At 30.7% G+C, this 16,646-nt stretch overlaps 2 protein-coding genes across 2 annotated transcripts in view; one reads left to right on the top strand and one right to left on the bottom strand.

Moving 5' to 3' along the window:
* Positions 1-7,537: 7,537 nt before the first annotated feature.
* On the top strand, positions 7,538-8,207 carry LOC132716358 (snaclec 5-like). The gene is made up of 2 exons (XM_060699621.1): positions 7,538-7,728; positions 7,871-8,207. The coding sequence occupies exons 1-2, from the start codon at positions 7,538-7,540 to the stop codon at positions 8,205-8,207; spliced, it is 528 nt and encodes a 175-aa protein (XP_060555604.1).
* Positions 8,208-14,626: 6,419 nt separating this feature from the next.
* Positions 14,627-16,646, bottom strand: part of LOC132716357 (uncharacterized) — a 35,443-nt gene continuing 33,423 nt past the window's right edge. The window contains exons 2-3 of the mRNA XM_060699620.1: positions 15,436-15,589; positions 14,627-14,712 (exon numbers count right to left, since the gene is read on the bottom strand). Coding sequence (XP_060555603.1) covers positions 14,627-14,712; positions 15,436-15,589 — 240 coding nt within the window. The remainder of the gene's footprint in view (positions 14,713-15,435; positions 15,590-16,646) is intronic.

Raw genomic sequence — 16,646 nt, 5'->3', positions numbered from 1 at the left:
AGCAATCGTAGCGGGCATTTTCCCGGCATAAATGGGATCATCTGGAATGAACGCTATTTGTGCGGATCCTCCACCGAGCTCAATTAATCCTAGACTCTCCGAAGCTGGCCTTATCAAAGATTAGTAAAAGAAACAAGGCAATTAGTATACAGATTATAAAGTCTAGTAAAAATCCAGTAAAATAGTAAATTATATACAAATAACCGTAACACGCGTTGAATTTAGTTTTGCTTTTACATTATATATAAACCTTACCTGTGAATAATTACCAACACTTACACAGCATAGGATAAAGGTAAACATTATAAGATAGTTTCAGATTGATAAAAACAGATAATAAACTGTTACGAAATATTTGAATTTAAATTATAAAGGAAACAAAGAAAATGGGAGACAAAATAAATCTATGTATACACTGCCAATCCGTGACAAGTGTTAGAAGTAATAAAATAAACCGCAGTGACTAAAGTGCGTGTTCATTATTCTTAACTGACACCGAGACTACAGCTTAAAGCAGAAAATATTGACTCATTAATCTGAGACGTTAAAAAAATACTTCATTTATAATTGAAATTTATTGTATTCCCTGTTAAACACACCGTTTACATACTCAAAATACGTAAACAACTCCTGTAATTTCAATCTATTACTTTATCCAGCCGATGAATTCACGTAAGATTTGTGTTTGTGAGATAGAGATAGAAGATTTCCGACTTTATTCCCAGTGGAAAAGACAAAAATGACCAACATGATATAATTTGTCTACCATACTTCCATGTTTGAATAATTTAATCTTCTTATGAATGATAGAATAAATGTGAGACAAAATAATATAATGCTACAAGAACGTATTTTCTCCTATCGAAACAATATGTATGATGCCATGCATGTTTTTCATAGAATAAATTCATTTTAAAATATTTAAAAAATAATAGAAATAGCAAATAATTTAAAGGTACACATAACAACAACAACAGATCGGTTTGACCCAGTCTGCTCATGGACGGTACTGGAAAGTGCAAGAAATATTATAAACAAGATCAACAAGGAAAGGCGGCGTTCAATGAACGCAACCCCCATACGACTCAGCAACAAGAACCAGTGGCAAAAGTCCAGGCACTGGCCTAAGCAGAATTCAACATTTAAAATAAACTGACATTTTGAATTTCGAAACATCCGCAGATGTGTTCATATATAAGCTTTTTTATATGCATTATCCTATATCAAATGCAATCGTCATAGCTTTTCATCTAGCAATATAATTAACAGAATTGTGAATAATTAACTCTCTAAGGTATCAATTTGCAATTATTGTGCGTAGAAACTTGTGTTTGGTTTACTTGTTTGTATATTGAAATTCATCATTTAGACAGATTTTATATCATTTTTTAAAATAGACATTTCAAAGAAGCGCCTGAATGTCATTTTAGGCATTTTCCTTGACGTATATTTTGGAAATATTGCAAAATGGGATTATAGTAACTTTCACTCTAAATAAACAAAGATTATGCTTATTCAAGAAAAACTTTGTTAAAGATGGCTGACCTGATTTCATTAACGAGAAAAGCCACGGGGCCTAAAGAGAACTAGTTATTATACAATTTTATGGTATCTGAGAGATAAAGTTGTCATTAACATCATTAAATTCATAATTTGATTGACCACATTTTTTACAATATGTTTTTGCAAAACATACGAAGAGTTCTTTGAAAATTGTAAAGAAAAACGCTGTAATTTTCCTAAATGTATATAAACCAAGAATTGTATTTAATCTTACTCAAAGATTATAAAATTTTGTCACTATTTTACCATTTTGCTGAAAAAAAAGTCATTTAGTTAATTAACAGTAAGCCATGCAAAAAGAGCTTCTTCTTCTCCGGCAAGTATGTGAGCATTTTCCTCTTCAAACTTGAAAGGATTTCGTCTATGTTTAGTTTAGAAATACTTCCTTCACTGCAGACATTATAGATGATGTGGTCTCTTCGTCCAGAAGCCGGAGTCCTGAAGTAAAAACATTTGTTTTTGTTGCATTATGACCATTTTTATGAATATTTATTTTCGTTAAGACACGTTATGCTTCAAAAACGATTTAAACGTTACATATTTAGAAAGGGCAAACAAGTTTTTTTATAAGATTTAAATAATGAATTTAAAGCATTTTTAATGCTTATTTCCTGAAGAAGGTAGTGTTGGATGTGAAACTATAAATTTGTCATAAAAGTAGTTGAAGTAAACAAAGTAGTATTTTGACCTCCATACAAAATACCAAATCAATATAACTGTACTTATTGCCAAAAATCAACAGCAACAAAAGCTGTTTTAGGTAACTGTCCAATTAGTAACTTTCTAGGAACTATCACAGGACACTAAAAGTAGAAAAGCTTTTTAGAATACTACTAGTAAATATAAGCATTTCGTGAGTAAAGAACGCTGCTAAAATATCAAACTTATTGCAGCTCATTTAGCTATTGCAGTAGTGAATGATAAATGGGTTGTCGCTACAAATAATGCTTTTCGGAACTCAAAATAGTGATAAATCATCATTTGAGCATTATATTTATGATAAAAAAACTATAAAAAAATGCGTTACAGGATCTTTAAGAGAAAAAGTTAGCCTGAAATATGCCCCGAAAGTGGTATGATGTTACTAAGCTAAGTATATACATGCAATCCAATGTTTTAACAAGAATGATATGAAAGTCATATGGTTCATCTTGGATGTGGTACCAAATATGATTAAAAATTTTCATGTTTAACACAACAATTTACATTTGGACTACAAATTTAATTGTTATTAAACTATAGGTCTTGCTAACTTCTGGGAGATTTATATATATTGTCAATGGTACCAACTATGATATATTTAATGCTTAATCTAGGTGAAGATCTATTGTAAAGAACTTCTCTGAAAACATTCTGTACTGTATCATGATCAATTTATTGTAAACATGTCTTACACTTTACTTATATTATGTTATAATGGCTATATGTAGTTTAATATCAAATGAAATATTGAATTGAGTTGAATAATTTTTACTCGGACACCGGAGTAAAATAAAAAAAAGAAACAACAAGCAGAATAATTCACAATTGTGAAAAAATGACGTTAAAAATGCGTGTCAGAACACATCAACACATCATGCCCGTGGTCATTGTATACTTTAACTGATGTTAACTTATTAGTCACATTTTCAGATTTATTCTAGAGAAGTGTGAAATGGCTATTTTTAGGGGTCATTTATAATGAAACACTATTGTTCATTTAAATGTCAAATCTCCTACACAGTTATGTACATCCTAAAAACAACAATAACAAAACTATATGTTGATATTTGACTACGAGGCACCCAGACACAGAGAGGGTTTTATATTCAATCAATCATTTTGAATTAAGTATGATACATTTATACTAGTTGTTCTTCTACTATACCGGCAATGCGTGCTGAAGAATTGATTGGAACATTTTCCAACTCATAATGAGTCCAGTTAATCTCCGTGATGTTTTAAACCTGTATAAAACCAGATTTTATTTTTAAATTTCCCAAACTTGTCAGCCCCTTATTGAAAAAAACACATACAAATTTAGCGGAGTAATACTTAAATCAAACATCGTAAGATTTCCATTGGTCATTCTAAATTTTGAACTGGAATCATGGAATCCCATTGGTCATAACACTAGTAAAAGAATATAAATGATCTTTCAGTAAACCTTAGCGTACACACGTCTTAAAGGGACTCCATTGAGCTTTTATGACATGATGGGGCTGAAAATATTTTTCCAGATACATGTACCATTTGATGTAGGTTTAGACCACTTATCTTTGTACAAAATTTCAGATCATTCGCGCACTTCGTTTTTCCAGAATAATTATTCAAATTGTAAAAAAAAACATAATGAAAAGCGGCTTAACCCTTTTCACTCAAAGCGGGCTTAGAAAAACATTAAAATACGATTTTGAATTAAAAAAGTATATCTCTTAACTATCTTTGCATACATTTCTGTTAAAAGTGCCCCAGCTTATTTATGTAAGAAATTCAAATGTTATGTTTTAGGCTTTTAAACCTCAGTGGAGTCCCTTTAAGTCCTAAATATTCGAAAGAAATTTCGGAAATAAAGTTTCTAATTAAATATCTCGGATATCAAAAATATGTATTAAAAGCCTATAAACAGTATTTATGACATGCATGTACAAGTAATTAAATTGCTATACATCCGCCAATGAAAAAATATAAACATGATATTTTGCACTTACAAGTAGGATGTCAATTTTCGTCTTGATACATGTACATGTAATAATCCCAGAGAATATGAAATATTTATCATTTCCAATAAAGTGTAGAACCAATACAAATGATACAAAAAGTCACTAGAGCAAAAAAGTGATTATGATGTTGTAACTATGAAAAGCTGCGAAACATAGTTGGCATCATTGACAATTTAATTAACGATTAACTAAACATCTCATAATATAACGGAAATCACAAAACTGCAATTCATAAAAAATTCTAATAGAAACTAATCAAAAAATCCCATTTTCCTCTGATGGTATTCGTCAATGGATCAAAAACGTTCCTTGATAAGCGCTAGTGTAAACGATAGATGATGAGTACTAAACAGTTTGTAATTTGTTTATAAATTATCTTGTTCTGTCAATTTGAACGTGTTTGGCGAAGTTCATTGAGGATACAGTTTAAAGGTTATTCGTTTAAAGCTGATGCCTCCATATGAGCAAAAATATTTCATGAAAAAAAAAAACTTGAGAAAATGTACTTTAATGTTAAGAAAAAAAAGAAGATTTCTTCTTGTCAAATAATCAACATTTTATGTGGAATAAAAGACTGAGTTTGCATTATTTATTACCAAACTTCAAATTAAAGGCTATTTTTTGTTTATTTGACCTAATTTGGTCATAAACGTGGGTTCTAACTGTTGCTTGCAAAAATATTGTGTAAATCGCTGACTTCGTTCATTTCACAATATTTCACTTTTATTATTTTTTAATTTCAGGAAAGTAAGCATGAATCTGGAGGCATGTAAGCATTTTAAAGAGTTAAGATAAAAGCTAAGAAACGAAGAAACAGGGTAACGTTATATCAAACGATTCTAATTGTTCTTGGCTAATTCTTATTATTGTAACCCTTATCTTTATGATTGCAAAAAAGCTGTTACACCAAACATCACATTCTGTCTTTTACAATTTCATTTGCATCTCACTCATCACCCTTTAAATGTGAAAGAACAACAAAATATCAATCTTTTCCTGAAAAAAATCTTATAAACAAAATGTCTGTCCATATGGCTCGTGTGAGATATACGGAAAGTATAAACAAAAGTTAACATCTTTCATCTAAACTAATTAACTTTTTTCTACTTGCCATACTAATTCCCAAATGATACAAGAGTGTAGCGTGTTGCATTCTTTGCAGTGAAAAGTGAAATTATATTTGATAATTTTCACTGTGAAATTTTATATGATAATTGTTACTGTATCTGGATTATATTTGAATGCGCATGCAAATAATATTGCATAACTTAATGGAATTATCAATACGAATAAATTTTGTCGTATGTAAATTTTGTGTCCTTAGAAGAAGCAAGTATGTGACTGCATCAATTGTGATAAAAATGTAACCAAGTTCGAGAAATATAACAGAACTAAATTTCAAGGATTTAACTCATTACAGGATTGGAGCAGTACCTCTAGATACTTGCAAAATTCATGATCATAAAATAGAAAAATATCGTTTTTTCCGCTGATTATTACATTTTTATGAATTAGATTTTTTAACGTTCATTCCGTTTGGTAAAAAGGCAAGATTTTAGCATTTTATCATTCAAGCGCCTTGTCCGGTATATACTGAAATACGGTTTTTTGTGTGGTGCTCCAATCCTTTTTTAGTCTCACTCAAATTTCAACATTGGTACAGTGACGTCATGATGTGATGACGTCATGAAGAAGAACGCATGACGTTACCCGGCAAAACAAGTAAAAATGAGCTAAAATCACCAAAAGGCATGAAATTAATAGAATTTTTTTTCTTTTGCATATAACATTGAAATATATTTCACTCGTGAACATCAGCTATTATACTTTAACACGTGGCTCTGCAACTCGTAAAAATATTGCATCTGGTGTCCAGTCAATGAAATATATTTAGGTTTTACATGCAAAACAAACAAATATTTTCTATTTTTGGACCACAATAATGTTATGATATCGGAACAGTCACTACGTTTGTCTGCAGATAGATAATTATTTAATATTACTATCAAAAACAATAGGGCAGATACATCGCGAGTGCTGTCTGACTCTAGGACAAAGATTTGCAAGTACATTTGCAGCGGCAAGGCTTTAAAAAATACAACGTTCTTAGAAACGACTCGTTTGTACTGAGGTGATCAGCTGAGTACATATACTAAAACAATATATCGTAAAATACGGCTTAATGCTGTTAGTTATATGAGTTGCTGACAAGATGTACACAATCGGAACATCAAGTCTAGTATTGATAATAACCTCGGACTTAATACGGTTTGAAAATGGTTCTACATCAAGTTTTAGATGTAAACAGTGTAATCTTTGATTATGTGTAACGAGTGTATACTTTTAACATCAAAAGGAAAATGAAGTCTATTCCGGTACAATTATGATTGAAAATATGTCTGACAATGATAACTAATTTAAAAATGCCCACGAATACACAATTAAAACAAATCTTAATTAATGTCAACCGGTAGATATCTTGTACTTTCGGTTTCTACAAACATTATAAAAAGTATATAAATAATGTAAATGTTTACTTTTATATCAATTCTATAAATTGACAAAATTAAGGTTAAATCGCATTGTAAGTGTAGGACTTTAACTAAATTTAATTGACTTTTGTAGAATTTTTTCTTGTACAACTTCGAAGTAAATCTCAACTTAAAGATATAAAATTTGTGACATAGTATAATTTTATAAATTAATTTCAAAATAGGGTAATTCTACGCACATTATAATATATTCATATGCTATTTTGAATATTGGTGAACATATATTTAATTTTCAACTTGTGTCGCACGTATCCCAAAATATTTGACCTCGAGTCAGTCATTAACCTTCTCAGAAATGTTAGTCAGCATGTGTAATTGTGAGCAAGTGTATTTATTCATTATTTGAGCTGTTTTACATTAATGTCATTGCATATTTGACTTTATTCCGTGTATTTTATGGATCATACAGCGAAGGCATAGGTTAATGAATAGTTTTACTAATCTTCACTAATTATAATCATATCTAACGTTCTTAAAGCATTCAAACGATTTGTTCCAAAATGCCCCAAGCTACGCTCGTGCTTGATATGTGCAAAGTATAAGTAAAGAAGTATTGGAATCCAGTTTGCAAAGACAAGTGGTAAAGATATGGGAAACGCTAGTTTAATGTGGTGTGGGCTTTTTGTTGTATATTTATGTATACTGTGCATTGAAGGGGCTTCGATAACTGACAGCAATGGGACTAAGCCAAGTGAATTAAATGGAAAAACGCTAAGAGAGATGGGGATGAAATTAAGACTTCCAAATATACGAATGATAGGCAAAGCAATAGAAAATATTGAAGTAAAAATAGAAAGTAGTATAGAGAAACTTGAGAACGAAACTGCACGGAAAATATGCGATCTAAATCCTTGTTTACCGTGGACAAGCTGGAGTAAATGCAGTTCTAACATTCATCTTTTTGGGTCGAAGTACCGGACAAGACAATGCAGTCTTGACTTATCTACATGCAAAAATGATACTACCAACATGAAAACAGAGAAAGAATTTGGAATATGTGGAGGATTTTGTCCGAATAGATACCAAGAACGGATTCTGTCTTAAATTGTTCAGTGACAAAACACGAAATAAGAAAGAAGCAGAATTGCAGTGTCAAGATGACAATGGGCACTTAGTAAATATTGATTCTGAGATCAAATACGAGGATGTTAAGAACCTTATGGAAGGGTTTAGGTCATATGTATGGATAGACGGGTATAGGAAAGATGTAAGTTCTCCATGGGCGTATACGTACGGTTCTCAGAAAGGATTCTTCAAGTGGCAAACCAATCAACCATCTAATGGATCATCTGAACTGTGCTTAATTGGCTACAGATATAGTGGTGGTATACAATGGTTGGACAATAACTGTAATAGTGCGTATTACAGCATTTGTGAAGTAATTTCTTGATTCAACAGGCCCCGTCGACTTAAAATACGTGCTGTATTGTGTCAGATGGACATTATATCAAACTTTCGTCATATATTTAAACAATAAAAGTGATTTTTAGTTCATTCATTTTTGTAAAATAAGCATAAGACATTAACATTTTTATTACTAGTATAACAGTACTATTTATCTGACTTCAAAAATGACATCTGAGTCATAAAGTGCAAGTTCACAAATTCAACTTTAAGTATTATAATTATTATAATTCTGAAAAGCCATCAGTTAAATTCGGACAAAATGTATTTTTCGGAAGTTGGTTTTATTCAATTTGTGGTGCATGTAAACATGTTTGTATGCAGTACTAATGAATTCGAAACCTCTTACTCCTCGTTACTTTTCAATTATTTGCATGTAAACTTAAAATGGCATTATGCCTATACTTATTTACTTAGTATTGAGTAAACATGTGAAAGTCAAAATAAGTTTACATTTTGCTATAATTCTATTCAATATTATAATTCACTTTGCATGAAAGATCATATTAAATTGAGTTGTTTAATGAAATTTCTGTAAATATCCATCGGAATGTACCTTAAACTTTTAACGTTCAATAAAAAAGTGGGGCAGTATATTTTAGGCAGACTAAACATATTCCAATAGCATTTGTTGGCCAATCGCCATTGTAACACTCAATCTGTTGAAATGTAAAATCAATTAGGCTTAGCTTAACAATGAATACAATGATAATAATTTCACTTTCACGTGTGTATTGTCTTTTTTAAGAAAGCAAAGAAATATAAACACAGGCGAACAACATTCACTAAGCACAGCCTCTCTCAAAATTCTTTCTAAAATTGTTTTGAAATATTGTTAAAGAAGCTCAACTGTGGCCAAAAATATAAAAACTTCAAATTTGATGCGCTAACATAGATCAAGTAAAGCACTTAAGATGGAAAATCTGCAAAGATAATAAAGAAATATTCAAAGTTAAATTAGATGTCTTTTTGTGCGATCATTTGCCTGATTTGAATGAGAAATGTTGCAATGTTTTTTTAGTTATGTGCACACATTATTTGTTCAGACCTACATCAGATGATGCACATATCTTGGTGAAATATTTCTATTTCCTTCATGTCCAAAATTATTGGAGTTCCTTTACAATTTAAAATGTTTATGCATATCACAATAAATAACCTCAAAACTGATTAAAATCGTTAATGGGATGTTAAATGAAAAAAAAATGAGTAATAATTACAATGGTTTAAATCAGTAAGAATTCTATCAGTGTTCATTGCAATGTTTTTCAACAATCTTTCTGTATGCTTTATTGTAAGGAGTGCTCTGAATCTTTTGAGCCCGGTGGCTGTATAATGAGACATGGTGGAGTAACAGGTGAATGGAAGGAAGTTATGCTCATACTTTTGTTCATAATAACTAATAGTGTTTACGAAAACGTTAAATTTCGTTAATTTTTCAGACTTTAAATTTTCAGACTCTGATTACAACAAATTTACAAAGAATTGTAAGAAAAGTTTTATGCAACTGATAAATAAGATAAACAAAACATAAAACAAGATACCAGCGACACTGTCAAACATTTTGTTAATTTTAACGTATTTGAACAGCATCTGAGAATTTGAAAGCAATGAATAATTGAATAGTTTTGAAGATTTGAATGTAATCAGGCGTGATGGCAGTTGACAAATATCATATGTCTGCTTACACAGCTTTTAAGAGCATTGCAGGGTTGTTGTTATCATTTAAATCGCCTGGGGTATAATTGCATTGAACGGATTTTTAAGAGATTATTTTTTTCCTTTCTCTTTGAATGACAGAGCTGTAATTGACACCACTAAAAGTGTTTCTGTTGATGTCGCCAATTCAAAATTTTACCATTTTCGTGTTTTATGTTGTATTCTGTTTAAGCCGGTGGTTTGGAGCGTGGGCGGTAACTTACATTTTCAAGTACCGTCTATGAACAATGAACAGGCTCAATCAAACCGAGTCTACATTATTATCAACTTTGCCGTGTTGGGATTTCTTTAGGGATCCTGTTTTTTCTCTATTTTGTTGGTTTTCGATGCAAACGAAAATTACGCCGTTAAAACTATTATAGTTTTAAACACTTAATATTTAATCTATTAAATGAAATATCTTAATAAGTATATCATCTTAATATTACGTAAATTGATTACAGGATCGGTAGATGTTAACTCAAAATGTTAATGACCTCAATAACTGTTACAGTGGGAGATATCGATGGACAAACTGTGCAACAACTACTCTTGTACAAAGCATATTACGGCTAAAGTACACTACATGCACTGATCTAAGACATTAATATTTTCATTATAGTATTATGATATACCCATATGTGCGTGCAATAAATATGCACGAAAGCATTAAAAGAAACAAGTTTTGTTTTCTGTAAAATAATGCTATTTTAATAATACTACAAACACATATTTCACTTTATTTAATAGGTTTCATGTATTGATAGACTTTTGTTATGTTGTTTGTTTTAGTAATATGTAAAAATGAATTGGGACTTCCTACCGAAATCAATATTCTTTTTTTAATGTAAAATGTATAGAATAGTGACAAATCTTTGTTAGAAATAAAGGTTGGTAACAAATATATATAACCGCCTATATGTGCATTCATTGTACATAAATGGGCAATACATTTGTATTGTACTTTCTAAATGAAGACTAGTCGGGGAAAAAAGAGTTCACGTGATAAGAAAATTTAACTTTAAAGCTTCTTTTAATGTGAAGTCAGGTTTACAATTTAGCAAATCTATGAAATGTTTAATGACCTAGAATGTTTTCAACGATAGGTACCATTTACAATGCCTAACAGCCGTAGTGAAGACTACAAATATATCTGGCATCAATTACCACTTGTTGAAAGTTTCCCCCTTAAATTATCTTACGATGCTGGAAAAATTTCGAGATTTTTTCTTGCATGAAATGGAGTAGATCAGAAATTGTTTACGCCTTATTCCAAAACGCGATGGATAAATGCCTCGTCGACTTCTTTCCTCGGGGAATACATAAAATGTTGAAACTACCGTAAACTTCACATATACGATTCAGTGCAACTTTATAATGTCCTGAACAAAAAAAATATGTTTTAATTTTCCGGTGATGGATAAACCCTTGAGTATAATATGAAATAATTAGAATTGTAAATCGTGTCAGAATAGAAATGATACGTTAGAATTAACAATTTTGTTTTATAAATAACAGATTTAAGCAGAACAGTGGCAATTTCTTTTATATAGAGCAAATTAAACCTTATATTTCCATATCTATTTAGTCAAATGGGTGAAATTAATGAAAGTGAATAACAAGTTGTTTTTTTATATTTTTTATGAATATTATGAAAACGATAGAATTTGGCAGAATTTTTAAGAGAATAAAATGTGATTTTCATCAACGTGTTGAGTGGTACTTGAAATATGTTTTAGTCATATAATGTTTTGTATAGCTCTGAATATTCATTGGATGATATTACAAATGTTATAGTATCCTGTTATTTCTGGATTACATGTTTATTATAAACATTTAACGAACAATGTTATTTAATAGACAACATCCGATCACTTACGTTTTAAACTAACTTCTTACATGTTTCGTGGGCTGCAGTTTTTGATATTCATTCGCAGTGTCGTTGAAATATAAAAAATATGACTTGCTTTAAACTGAATTTAATTTAAAACTACGTCCGTTTGTCCTTCATTTAAAAATAATTTCTCTATTTTAAAGGAAGATAATCTAAAATATTACACATAGAATAACACTGGTATCCTGATTATATAAGATTTAACGATCTCACATTTACATATTTAATCAGATTTTCTGTAGAGTACAATGTAATTTATTTTTATTGTAGAATAGATTGTTTCGCAAGTCGTTAACTCTTCAACGAAATTGTTCGAAATTTTACACTGTCATCTCCAACAAAGTTTACCGTTTTTATACCTAAGAGGATGGAATAATGTTATTCTTTAATATGACAAAAGAATGTCTCATACAGCACATGAATGGTTACTGTGACAAATTTGATTCTGTTGTTGTTGTTGTTGTATTACAATTAACTTAGCCTATATATAAGTATATAAAGCTATATATCTGCTGCAAAAATATATTGTTTGAATTCTAAAGAAGCATGCTTCCAAATGCCTGTATGAAATAGATATGGTGGTAAATTGGCTTAAAAACATGTAACATGTATATCGCGTCAAAAGTAATTCAATGTTTTTAGTCGAAATAAAATCTTAAGTCTAGGATTTTTCAGTGATAGTCAATGCTATAACATAGTAAAAAACCGATTTTTTTTAAAAAAAAATGCACAAATGACTAAGGGTGTAAAAATAATTGTGCCACCTGACCGGGACTCAATCATCAGAATACCGTCCGATAGAGAGGTCCGGCAACTTACACATCTTTTCCCTTTCGGAGGAACAGAGTTTTTACCGAAAATTTTTACGATGTTATAAAAATTGAATTTTATCGGGAAAACATGTAAAATGGACATTATTCGCGCTACTACATCGCGGTCCCTGTTGGTCCCCAAATGTCACAGGGTTTGAAAAAATATGCAGCCTGGTCGGGACTCGAACCAAAAACTCTCGGGATACGTTTATACAGTGCTTTCCACACGTTAAAACATCTTGCCTACTATATAATGAACAATACCATACAAAACAAATGACATCACATTAATGTGCGATAACATGCAACTTCTCGAGCATTTATATGTTGTTTTTGTAGAATATTAAAATTTTATTTCAACCGTTTTAGTGACTTTGGCAATCTAAAAAATAATTAAACTAAAAGAAAGCTAATGATTGCTGTTTTTAAAGTTAAGGTTAGAAAATAAAATGGAAATATAATTCAGCATTATGTAAATGACACATTATCAAATGGTTTCTAAAGCTAAATAGCTATGATTCATGAAATGATTCGATTTTTTAAATTGAAATTGCACGGAACTTCTCGGCAATGATAAAAGATTGTTATTGTTATGTAATGACACAAAGAAATAGGGATAAGTCAAGTGTAACATATTAGCAGGTCTAAGAATTTAGTCATGCAAAACTATTAATACACTTAGGCACATAAATGAAGGCTTAAAGTAACTTTTATTAAGTATGCATGTAAATCATATGAACACCTAACACCTGTTTTAGTATTGACCGGAAATCATGGTGGTGGTTGAAATTTTCAGTCCAGATGAAGGCAGTATGCCACATTGTATTTAACAGAGCTCAGTTCAATTTGCATCGTTTTTGGTCAGGCTGTCTAACAGTTTACCTGTACTAGTTGCCTTCACTTTCGCAAAGAACTAATAACTTTTGTGCATGCCAGAGCAGTACGAATGACCATAAAAAGATTTTCATGATCAATCAAAACAAAAGTGACCTGTGCAGTCCGAAAATCGAACCCGGGTATCCCGATTCACACTCCGACGTTTTGCCAATTGAGCTAACAGGACAGCTCTGACAAAAGAGATTATGGTTCAGGTGTAATTTTTCGCATTGTATTTGTGAGCTGTTTAATGAATTTTTACATACAGACGTAGCCATTATCTGCAATAAATCATTTTCAGCTGGATTCTGTTAATGTGTTCTTATAGCTTTTATGAAACTTCTTTCAAAGTGATTTTCGAAAAACAGTATTTTAAAACTGCATACAGGGTTAACTTTCGCAAACTTCACGACGCTAAGCTGCCCAGACACACTTTAAGCCGCTAAGTCGTTTGGCCTCTTACGTCTTCGGTAAAATATGTTTAGTGTTTCAAAAGGGTTTTTTTGTAGCGGAACATATTTGCATTTAAACTTTGACCTAATTATGTAAACTTAACACACACTGAATTATAAATCAGTTCACAGATTAATTTACATGCATTCTGATGAAATGTGTATTAACAACATTCGTTTCCTTTCAAAATATTCCCTAAGTGATTGTCTATTTTGACACAAACAACAACAAAACGCACTTAAGAGGAGAGCAAAAATTTACTCCAGTTATGCAATAGTAATATTTAACAGGAGACTGCAGTAGGATAGTATGAGCTTTAAATACTTAAGATATCAACTCATTTATTTTCGAAATATATCAAGAAAGAACATTCGCCGATCTTTCAAGGAATGTACTCATGCACTTCCCTTATTAAATGCTCTTATTCACTGTCAATTTTGACCGGAATTCTTTTCCGTTGATAGCAAATATAAAACTGTTTTTCTTGCCAGATGTAGATTGCATTTATGATAAGTCAATAAATGTAAAAAGAAACACTAAGTAAGCTAACATATTCTTCCACAAAGGCAACATTTGAAGAAAAATAAAAACTGTTTAAACATAGAATGTTTCATAAAATATAACATAGAAAGTATTTAACGCACAAACGTTGTTTTTTATTTTTAAATCATGTCAACCGTGTTTGAAGACAATTTCTACAGCTGTATTTCTATATCTGTTTCTTTCTTCTTCATACAGTATTCCGCCAAGACTCCATGCTAAATCAAACATAAAACAATACTTGTGATATACTTGTATGTCTAACATACCCTTTAAACAATGTAGTACATGATTATGAATTGAAAACAAGCAACGAAATATTTCCAATATTTTGGGAAGTTGGCTGCAAATGCAGATAAAATATTTCACCTTCATAATACAGAACAAAAAAATAAATAAATAAGAAAATATCGATTTAAATGTACAGACATATTTACATATTCCATATTTACAAGACTCTGCTTCCATGATAATAATATACATTATAATATAGATAATCTTTTTTAAATTTGAAATAACATTTTTGGGTGCACTGATGTTTGTGTGCGGGTAGAAAAACAAACATTTTTTTTTAATATTATTATTATTTTATTTTTTTTTTAAGATAATGTTAATCAAATAGTTTGATGATTTTATCCATATATAAGAAGGTAAAATGAAAGTAAATGTTGCTATTTTGCGAATACTTCTAAATTCAAAAAGTTCATCTTTCTATGTTCAAGTACAGTTCATTCAAAATGTTTTCCCGAAACTCAAAATTACATCACCCAAGGGAGCGTTTCTTATTCAATTGTAAGTCAAAGATTTAGCAGAACGAGATTGAACCATCCATCATACGCTTGAGTTGACTTTATATCGGTGAACACTTGTATGACAACCTGTTGCTTCTTAATTCGATACAGAGATGTCATAATCAGAAATGTAAAAGAAATAAACGTTACCGACTGAGGAACCTTGCATGTCTTTGGCTGCAAAAACATTGTCAATGTCTAGACCAACTGCAGAGAACAACAATGGGATGTAGAGTCCGTCCTGGCAGTTTCTAGAGGCGTACTCTTCAGACATTCCCAACACCGTCGTTGCATGTTCGTAGCTCTGTCAAATTATATAAAAAGGATTATGAGTAAATGTAAATTCAACTTCACATTGATGCTAACTTGCTTCTTTATATTCACCATAACTCAAACACACATATATCACCACTTAAATAAAATCATTTAATGCATTTATTAAAGTGACATTTTGCTAATTTCTTCGTTGTGAGGGTGAGTTGCATTAGATATATATTTCAAAAGACTGACTATATTAATGTTCATTGACCAATAATTGATGATTACAATTGTTTAGGATAAAATACCAAACTACCTTAAATTATTAAACTCCCCCACTACTTTTGAAAGGTATTTATAGACATTCCCGTTTGCTGCGTAAGTTATTGGATATTCATTAAAAGTAGAATATGAAATTGGAAAAAATATGGCAAAATGTACACTTGTATTGCCTTTTACCTTTTCTCCCTACGTTTAGACTTGAAGAGGCATAATGTCATCTTTTTAACTTTTCTCCAAACGTTTAGACTTGAAAAGGCATAATGTCACATCAAATAAACTAAACAAAAGCCAAAATAATAAAGCTTCTGCTGAGTCTGAGTCATTTTATAAGATAAAAGCCGTGCAAAATCGTGTAAGACGATAATGATTGTATGAGGATTCATAAGGTGGAGTATGTTAAAAAAACAACGCTTGTTAATATTTCTTGTTCTGTTTTAAATTGCTTTCTTTCAAAAACATTCACAGATTTGGTTGTTTAGGCACTTTGAATTCGTGATAACTATTAGTAATTCATCCCAGACAATTGCTAACGAATGAAGATCTATCACGTATCAATACTAACAAAAATCTAATAAATTGATGAGCGGCTGTTAAACTTAAGGTCAACGCCTTATCAGCAAATGAGGATTTTCCTCATACACAAAGTAATCATTTCTAATTTTTAGATATTTGATATCCTCGTATCAGTAAAGCAGAATTTCTTATTCACAGAATTAAAAAAAATGACAATATATTGTCTAAATTGTTTGATGTTAAAGGCACCTTATGCCTCCAAAACGAAAAAAGATTTACTTCTTTAGAAAGGTAAAAAAGTTTTGTAA

This window comes from Ruditapes philippinarum, unplaced genomic scaffold, assembly GCF_026571515.1.
Source record: "Ruditapes philippinarum isolate M1 unplaced genomic scaffold, ASM2657151v2 ctg2329_1_1_1_1, whole genome shotgun sequence".
Taxonomy (NCBI): domain Eukaryota; kingdom Metazoa; phylum Mollusca; class Bivalvia; order Venerida; family Veneridae; genus Ruditapes; species Ruditapes philippinarum.
This window is presented reverse-complemented; position numbering and strand designations above follow the sequence as displayed.

Bases quoted from the DNA above. Each gene is read 5' to 3' on its own strand.
- LOC132716358 (XM_060699621.1), top strand. From the start codon at position 7,538: ATGGGGATGAAATTAAGACTTCCAAATATACGAATGATAGGCAAAGCA. The intron at 7,729-7,870 runs GTACCGGACAAG...TAAATTGTTCAG, and splicing joins ATTCATCTTTTTGGGTCGAA to TGACAAAACACGAAATAAGA.